The 9,933-nt window shown below is 37.1% G+C and overlaps 1 protein-coding gene across 5 annotated transcripts; it reads left to right on the top strand.

Moving 5' to 3' along the window:
* Positions 1-1,005: 1,005 nt before the first annotated feature.
* LOC110890644 lies at positions 1,006-6,741 on the top strand. 5 transcript variants are annotated; one of them, XM_022138260.2, is made up of 4 exons: positions 1,007-1,179; positions 2,520-2,880; positions 3,242-5,179; positions 6,431-6,741. In XM_022138260.2, exons 2-4 carry the CDS (start codon positions 2,522-2,524, stop codon positions 6,447-6,449), a joined length of 2,316 nt encoding a protein of 771 aa, XP_021993952.1. In that variant the 5' UTR covers positions 1,007-1,179; positions 2,520-2,521; the 3' UTR covers positions 6,450-6,741. The 5 variants fall into 5 exon arrangements, with proteins under 5 accessions (XP_021993955.1, XP_021993952.1, XP_021993954.1 ...); XM_022138262.2 differs by lacking the exon at positions 1,007-1,179 and adding an exon at positions 1,249-2,433; XM_022138261.2 differs by lacking the exon at positions 1,007-1,179 and adding an exon at positions 1,249-2,455.
* The last annotated feature ends 3,192 nt before the right edge of the window (positions 6,742-9,933 follow it).

Below are 9,933 nucleotides of genomic sequence, written 5' to 3'. Positions count from 1 at the left end.
TTTTGAGAGTCCGGCCTCTACTGAGTTTTCGTTCAAACTCCGCCACTGTTTTGTAGTATTTTATATAGATTTGAATATACCTTTATGACAAATTATTTGTTTATTTATTTATTTTGACCGGCAAATTTAAATTACTGACGGACAATTGAAGTATCATTGTGCCATAAATCTGGGACAAACCTCCTTGTGAGAATCGAACCTAGGATTTAATGGTCCCTAAGCCTTATTCTACCCTCAAGATGTAACTAGGCTATAATGTCATGGTCACAAATTTATTATTATCTACATATTGATAGTTTATCTAATATCTTATATAAATATTTTGTTTTTTTATATATATTGGATTCACCATCTTTTTTAATACAATTTATTATTAAAATGAAGATAAAAAAAATCATAGCAATTTTGTTGAACATGTCAAAAACTTCATTTAAAAATTTACAAACCAAAAATTAAGATAATAATTTGGATAATAATGCATAAAATCATAACAAAAGATGTAGTCAGGCTCCTAATCTGTCGAAATAACCAACCACGACGTCCAAACAGAAGAAAGTCGGATGATTTGACAGGTTTAAAATTTGGTACTTAGTTCGGTTCCAGCAATTTAACAATTTAGGGGGATCCAAACCCTAGAACCGATCGTTTAGCATTTATATTTATTTATCTATTATTTAGAAATAGTAATGTATATATATTATATTCATAAAAAAACCTTATCATTTTTTAAAACTTAATACAAAAATTATGCTTTCGAAATTTCTTTCAGCTTAAATAACTAAACCGTTAAAACCATACTGTCAAACCGTGAAAACCGCCCGATTCATTTTTTTGTCGTAATTAACCGTTCAGCCCAATCCATTTTTTTCCCGTAATTAACTAACTGATCAACAAAATTTTTGTTAAAACCGACCGACCAACCACAAAAACTCATGAGAAAACCCATAAGAGACCCAATTGAAACCTAATGGGGTGCAAATAAATAGCCCCTAAACATATTCCACCCCCCAATCTTCAACAGATGCGCACATCTTCCTCCCTCTTTCTCTAACCCTTTTCTCTCTCTCTCCCCCATTCTTTCCAATCTTCTTCTTCTCAACCCCTGCAATCTTCAAGGGCACATCTCAAAATTCTAACTTTCACCCTAAACTTTCATCTTTCAACCCTAATCTTTACCAGGTATGTCTCTTTATTTCCCCTCCACTTTCCTCATATTTCATCATCTTTAATCTTTTAACCATTAAAACAACACATGTTACACTCCCGATTGGGTTGATTTAAAGCATACCCATCTGTGTTTTAGCTTGATTCGTTCTAATATTGGTTTAAGTTGATTAATTGTTATGTTTCTGATTTGGGTTTTTTTTTTGTTTGGTTACAGAATTTTAGGGTTTGACTTTTTTAAGTGTTACACTCTCAATTGGGTTGATTTCATGAATACCCATCTGTGTTTGAGCTTGATTTGATCACATGTGATGATTCTGATTTGGTTTTTTTGTATGGTTACAGAATTCTAGGGTTTGACTTTTTTAAGTGTAACACCCCAATTGGGTTGATTTCATGAATACCCTTCTGTGTTTGAGCTTGATTTGATAACTTGTGATGATTCTGATTTGGGTTTTTTGTTTGGTAACAGAATTCTAGGGTTTGACTTTTTTATTTTGTCATGTAATTGATGATTATTTTCTTTGTGGTTTGGTTTTTGCTTGTTGATTTGGGTTAAAGAATTGTGGGTTGATTGTAGTTTTTTGTTTTGGTAAATGGGTATTTAGATTTGGTCAGTGGTTTGTTTGATTTGGAATAGATTGTTGTTGGGTTACTGTAGAAGAGTTGAAGAACTAGCTTAACCTTTAATGGAGGAAGATGATAGTAATAACAGTTTTAATTGTTGGTTGTGACTATTTTGTTTATTTTAATTGGCATAGGTTATGGTGTTATTTGACCCTGTTGTTCATCTGTAGCTTTGTTTGTTGTTCTGTAACTTGTAACACAAATGTACAACTGAAATTACAAATTGGGTGATGCTGTCACATGACACGGGCTGTATGTCGCTGTCACACCAGTCATTTTTGTATCTGATAAACACATCATACGGGCCGTTTGATTTGGCGAACACCACCTTGCACGGCCCATATGATCTTTTTTTTGTCTGTCACGCGACCCATATGACGTCATATAACATGTATGGCACGTCAGTGGTGTCTGGATAGTGTGTCAATGGTGTTTTTTTAGCCAAACCCTACAGATTTGTAGGGGTTGACCTCTTTGATTTGGTACTGACTTATCATTGTTGTGTAATTCTGATTCATGTTGTGTGATTTTGATTCATGGGTGTTTCGGATTAAGATTTATCAGTCTAGTTGTTGCACTTGTCATCGGTTATACGCAACTAAACACGGGCTCCAATCTTTTTTACCAAAAGTGTTGTGAAAGTTGAGTTATGCTTGTGGATTTGGTTCGTAAGTTGTGGTTATTTGTGTATTTATTCTATCAAGATTTAATTTTTTATGGTGTTACAGAGATGGCGATAGTTCCATCGAAGAAGATGATAGCAATTTGCCAATACGGTGGCGATTTCGACACCTACGACGACGGGACCATGAATTATGTCGGTGGGGAGGCTTACGCTGTTGATCTCGATGAGAATATGCAGTTGAGTGGATTCAAACAAGAAATAGCCGAAACTATCGATTTGAGTGTTGACGCTATGATCATCAAATACTTCTTGCCCGGGAACAAGAAGAATCTCATTACCGTATCGAAAGACAAAGACTTTCAACGAATGGTGAGTTACTACAAAGATGCCGATCAGCTCGAGGTCTTTATTATGAAAGACTCCCCTGCCGGTAAAAACGCCAAGAAAAAGCAGCCCGCTCGTAGGTAAATTTCGTCTCATACTATTATTATTTTACATGATTATTAGATTATATCATTATGAAACGAGTTAATTACACAGATAGTCCTTGTCGTTTATGCAAAGTAACACCTTTGAGTACTAACTTTTTTTTGTAACATGTTCAGGTTCTATGGTTTCAATTTGTAACACCTTTGAATATTAAGGCTAACTGTCGTTAATTTTTCTGTTAAATCAGTGTAAAATGACTAAAATACCTTTATAAACTTAAGGGGACTTAATGGTACCGAAAAATGGAGAAAACGGGTACGGGTACCAAGTATAACTGGTATGGTACCGATACATATCTTCTGTGGTAGAATCTAATGATCGATTGTTATTGTGCAGGCCACAGAAGGCGACACCGAATGTGGAAACAGCTGCCATTGTACAAGTCGCTCCCGTAAGTAATGCAGTGGCTCTTAACGATCAACATGTCGACATCGAGACAACAACCGAAATCACTCCGGCTGCAGTTCCAATTTCCTCAAACCCGTTCCCTATGGTTGCGGTTGACGACGATTCACAACGTCTAGCGGCAAAACAGTGGGAAAATATCATAACCGGCGTAGGACAGAGATTCCATTCCCTAGCTGAATTCCGGGAGGCGTTAAGGAAGTATTCGATCGCACATGCGTTCAACTTTGTGTACAAGAAGAACGAGAATCAACGTGTAACGGTGAAATGCAAAGCCGAAGGATGTCCATGGCGTATCCATGCGTCGAAACTGTCAACCACTCAGTTGGTATGTATCAAAACGATGAGACCGGTTCATAATTGTCAAGGTGTTACGTCAAAGGCTCCGTTTCGAGCTAAAAGAAGTTGGGTCGGGAATTTAATCAAAGAAAAAGTTAAAGAATCTCCAAAAATTAAGCCGAAAGAGATCGCCACCGAGCTTAAACGGGATTACGGGATTGATTTGAATTATTCACAAGCAAGGCGAGCTAAAGAGTATGCAAGAGAGCAGCTTTTGGGTTCGTATAAAGACGCGTACAGCGAATTACCGTTCTTTTGCGAAAAAATAATGGAAACGAATCCCGGGAGTCTTGCTAATTATAGTACGAAAGAGGATTCAAGCTTTCATCGTCTGTTTGTTTGTTTTCATGCTTCAGTATCCGGCTTTTTACATGGTTGTCGACCGCTTCTTTTTCTCGACAGTACACCGTTAAACTCGCGATACCAAGGCATGTTATTGACTGCGACAGCTGCTGACGGTGATGACGGTGCGTTTCCAGTGGCTTTCGCGGTTGTTGACGAGGAGAACGATGATAACTGGCATTGGTTTTTAACCCAACTCAAACCGATGGTCTCCCCCGTTGGAACCCCTGGACAAATCACTTTCGTGGCGGATTTTCAAAAGGGTATACGCGAGTCTTTACGGGAGATATTCGGCGGGGAGTGTTATCACGCTTATTGCCTCGGGTATTTAGCGGAAAAACTTAATAAAGATTTAAAGGGTCACTTTTCGCACGACGCTAGACGTCTCATGGTTGAGGATCTTTACGCAGCCGCACACGCGCCGAAACTCGAGGCTTTCGAGAAGTGTTGCGAAGACATTAAAGCCATCTCTCCAGAAGCGTACAATTGGGTTATAAGAAGCGAGCCGGAACACTGGGCTAATGCGTTTTTTGGCGGGTTGAGGTATAACCATATGACGTCTAATTTCGGTCATATGTTTTACTCATGGGTGTCCGAAGCAAACGAGTTGCCGATAACCCAAATGATTGATGAATTAAGGGGGAAGATGATGCAGTTGATATACACTCGACGAGTTGAGTCAACTCAGTGGATGACTCGGTTAACACCCTCCATGGAAGAAAAGCTAAAGAACGAAATCATAAAAGGTCGTTCGGTTCAAGTGATAAGGGCTCACGGAAGCAAATTTGAGGTTAGATACGTGGATATGATTGAAGTAGTTGACATTGAGAACTGGGATTGTAGCTGTAAAGGATGGCTGCTTACGGGTTTACCGTGTTGTCACGCGATTGCGGTATTGGAACAGTACGGGAGGAGCCCGTATGACCATTGTTCGAGGTATTTTCATGTTGAGATGTACCATTTGACGTATGCAGACTCGATACATCCGATACCAAACGTTGAACGGTTGATGGATACTGAGACGGAAGACGGTGCGGTTCTTGTCACCCCACCGCCCACTATGCGCACACCCGGTAGGACCAAGATTCGGAAGGTTGCACCCGGTCGTATCGGACCGTCTGACTTCCTTAAACGTCAACTTCAATGTGGCAAGTGTAAAGGGCTCGGTCACAATAAGAGATCTTGCAAGTAGGTGTTTTCTTTAATCGTCTTTCTTTTAAACCGCTTCCTGAAACTTTTTATGCATAGAAAATAATGCTTCCTGAAGCGTTCCAATGCTGTGAAATTTGGTATCTATTTTAGGTTATCGGGTTATCAGCCTATGACATGTCAATATTTTTATAATTTCTCTAACTAAAAAAGGCTGACATGGAATAAAAAACTAGTGACGTGGATTTATTTATTTTAAAAATAAGACTAAAATATTATTACTCTAGAATTAGAGTAAAATGTCATATTCGTCCCTGAGTTTTGGCTATTTTTGCGACTTTTGTCGTCCTCGTGGTTTCAAAATCTTGTCATATTTGTCCCCGAGGGCCAAACCTCGTGGACGAAACTCACAATAAATTGCCAAACCTCAGGGACGAAAATGACAAGATTTTGAAACCACGAGGACCCCAGATGTGGAAAAACAAACCTTTGGATGAAAGTCGCAAAAGTGGCCAAACCTGAGGGACGAAAATGACCATTTACGCCTAGAATTATTTTTGTTTTTTTAAAGGTAAATTATCTACTAATAATTCAACCAGGTCATTTTTGTAGCTGTTGATCTTGGTCAGGTTGGGTTGACCTGAAAGGTACCTTTTGACCAAATTGTTATAAAGATATGTATATCAAATTTAATTACAAAATTGATCTCTTTACGATTTAGTTATTTAATTTGTTAATGATTTAGTAGGTTTTATGCTTACACATACAAGGTTAGACCGGATAAGAAATAAGGTTTTGAGGAAAAGGTTAGAAGTAGCTAGCATATCAGACAAGATAAGGGAGGGGAGATTGAGATGGTTTGGGCATGTGAAAAGGAGGCAGTCGACCGAGTCAATTAGAGCAGTTGAAACCCTTACAGTGTAAGGAAGGAGACGTAGAGGTAGGGGTAGGCCCAAGTTAACTTGGGACGAGCGTATTAGGCAGAATTTGATAGAGTTGCAGGATAGGAGTGCATGGAGACGTAGGATTAAGGTTATGGACTTTTAGGGGACGGTAAGGTTTGCTTACATCCCACTCTCCCCAGACCCTACCAATAGTTTTTGCTATTTGTGGGACTTAATGGGTACGGTTGTTGTTTGCATACACATACACTTTGAGCAATTTAGAGTTTTTGATCTGTTTTGTTTATGTCTCTATTTTTATTTTGCGTGTTTTACCCCGTTTGAAATGAATTACTACTACGTGAATCGACTCGTAAATAACTAAGTTTTCACCTGTTTGTTTTCTCAGGGAGATCAATGATCAGTGATTAGTATGCTGCAATGGTCAAAGATAATAAAAGAGGGCATGTGTCAAGTCGAGTTTCCATTCGGGATTCTTGATTACAATATGTTTCTCAGCTTGTTTTCTTTTCGGTCAAACGTTAATGCTGATAGTTAGCAGGCTTTGTTTTTGGCATTTAGAGATTAATTAATTTAGTTTAGAATATGTTGGATATTGCTGCATAATTGCTTGACTGATGTTTGCAGGGAGGTTTTTAGCTTTCAGCATTTGAATGCACAGTTCTTTTAGTTGACTTTTTGTTTGGTGTTATTTGTTCAGTCTTATTTGTAGTATGTGTATATGGTTTATGGTTGAGTTGTTTGGTTGGTTGTACATGATGCTTTCTTATAATTATCAAATTATATATGTATTTGCTTGGTTTTAAAAAGCGCGCCTGAGGCGCAGCTTCTGGGGCTTTTTCGCTCAGCGCCTTGTGTATCCGAGGCGTTTTTCCACAGAAAAAAGTTGTACCTTGGATTTTTTGACTTGTACATGTAAGTAAAATGGTATAAAAGCCTTATTTATGGCTGTATTTTGGTTAAAAGAAGCTAAAAACCTATGAGATATGTATGGGATATATAAAAAAATTATATAAACACCTTGTGCCTCGGGTACGAAAAGCCCACCGCTTTTGCGTTTCGCGCCTCAATTTTAGACTCTGTCGGCTGTCGCTTTTGTGTGCCCGCTACTTTTTGAAACCAAGTTTTGTATGTTATACATTTGAAGATTTTGTATGTGTTAATTGTATTAGTACAATTAAACTAGAATCAATTGTACTAATCAATTGTGTATGCCTTATTGCTTGTTCCTAAAATCATTTAACTGCATATTCTAACGATAACATCAATATCACTTTCTATATAACCCAATATCACTCTGTATATACAGATTTAAAAAGAAACATGTGGTTGAAATTGTTACCCTAATTGCGATTGAAGAAGAAAATAATGAAAATCATAAATAAGGCACAAGATTAAATCGATTGAACAAAATATAAATATCAAATTTATGAATTTGCCATGAATTAAATATATGTTATGTAAATCCATGCTTTTGATTCCTTTCTTAATTTACGAAGGAGAAATTCAATGGCTTATCAATCATGCCTATTAGGCTATAGGGTATGGTCATAACCCTCTACATCAGCATCATGTCACCCACTTCTAGGGCTGTTCAAAAAGCTCGCGGCTCGGAGCTCGCTCGAAGCTCGCTCGGATTTAGCTCGGAAAAAGCTCGCTCGATTTGGCTCGGTTTAAAAGTGAGCCGAGCTGGCTCGGCTCGGTTAGAAAGTGAGCCTAGCTCGGCTCGGCTCGTAACGAGCCGAGCTGGCTCGGTTCGGCTCGCTTTGTAGCTCGGCTCGGTTTAGCTCGAATTATTTTACTTATAATAAGGTTTAATTTTATATACATTATAATATATTACAAAAAAAACTGATTATTATTTACATGTATATAGGTTTGTAATTTGATATTTATGACATATTTGAATATTGATTACCATACTAATGAACTAATATTGTATTTTATTGAAATTAAAACTTATTTTGCGTTGTTAAACTTGATTTTGGTTTGAATTGTATTAGGTTGAACTTATTTTGAATATATTCTTTTAAATTATTGAATAATATTTTAGGCTATTAAATTTTAAGAGGTATATATTAGTTTTTTTTTATAAAATCGAGCCAAACCAAGCCGAGCCGAGCTAGCTCGGTTTAAAACCAAGCCGAGCCCGAGCTTAGATTTTCAGCTCGGTTTCAAATCCGAGCCGAGCCGAGCCGAGCCAGCTCGGTTTATAATCGAGCCGAGCCCGAGCTTGGCCTGCCTCGACTCGGCTCGGCTCATGAACAGCCCTACCCACTTCTAAGGCTATAGCGTGTGGTCATGACTCTCATGACCACCATGACCTTCCACGTTAGTGTCATGTCACCCACCTCTAATCCACCATCCAAAAACCAATACCCTAAGGGTGTGGTCATGACCCAAATAATTATCCCCTTATTTATTTTAATTTATCTTTGTCTAAAGAAAAGGAAATGATTTGTTGGAAAATGGAAAGGAGGACCATGGTTGTCATGGTTTAATCTATGCAAACCATGGTGGATCATGCAAGGGGTAGTGTAGCCTTCTATTCATGTTCCTACGTGGCGAATCATGTCTCAACCATGACCCCCACACCCTTTAGCCTAATCCGTCATTCAAAACCACTACCCTAAGGGTGTGGTCATAACCCAACCCACTATTCTATTATTTTAATTTATTTTTGTGAAACGAAAAAGGAAATATTAAAAAAAAGGAAATGAGACCCTTGGTTACCATGGTTTAATCTATGCCAACCATGATAGATGAGGCAAGGGGTGGTGTAGCAATCCATTGATGGTCCTGCGTGGCGATTGATGACCCAACTCATGTCCCCCACACCCTTCAGCTTTAGGGTTGTAAACGAACCAGATTTTCAACGAACAGTTCGTGAATTATTCGGCAGAAAGTTCGTTTAATAAATGAACAGACACGAACAAGAAATTCCGTTCGATAAGTTGAACGTATGAACAAGAATAAAGGTTGTGTTCGTTCGTTTATATTCGTGAACATTCGTTAATATATTCATTTATGTTGGCTCGTCTATGTTTATTTATGTTCGTTTATTTAAAGGTTTTCTATGTTTTTTATTTTATTGGTTTGGTTTTTGAAAATTTCAAACCATATTTATAATATACACCTTCGCCAACATCCCTCATTTGACTATTTCAATTTCAGTTTGTGTTAAAGGTTGACAAACTTCTTAACTTTTGTGTTAATTGTGTCAAATATGTTCCAATAGTTATCTGAAGTACTTATTTATTTTTTGTGGATTCCTCGTAATAATCTTTCTAAAGAAAAATGCAAAATTTATTTTATAATGAATATATAACGTTCGTTTGTATTCATTAATATTCTTGAATATTTGTTTGTGTTCGTTTACGTTCGGTAAGTGTTTACGAACATGTTCATTTCCTTAATGAACGAACACGAATAAGAAATCTCATTCGGTAAGTGTTCGTGAACCATTCATGAACATGTTCATTCCCCTTAATGAATGAACACGAACAAAAAACTTTGTCCGGTAAGCGTTCATGAATATAGTCATTCCTTAATGAATGAACACGAACAACGCCTGTTCATATTCGTTTGGTTCGTTTACAGCCCTAATGGCTATTATATTATGAATATTGATTTTATTCATTTATCTTTTTATTTTATTTTATTTTATTTATTATAATTTTTTTTTTTTGCATCTTTTATGCCTTGTGCTTTAACAATTTGAGTAATCAATTCAATCTTTGATATAAATGCGTAAGAAAACACATCGATCAAGCAAGAAAAAACGATTGTTATGAATAAGGCATATGATTGAAAAGGAAGAACAACGATAAACATCAATATCACTCTATATATAATCCAATAGCACTCTTTGTATGCAAATTTTAAAAAGAG

This window comes from Helianthus annuus, chromosome 11 (genome assembly GCF_002127325.2).
Source record: "Helianthus annuus cultivar XRQ/B chromosome 11, HanXRQr2.0-SUNRISE, whole genome shotgun sequence".
NCBI lineage: Eukaryota > Viridiplantae > Streptophyta > Magnoliopsida > Asterales > Asteraceae > Helianthus > Helianthus annuus.
This window is presented reverse-complemented; position numbering and strand designations above follow the sequence as displayed.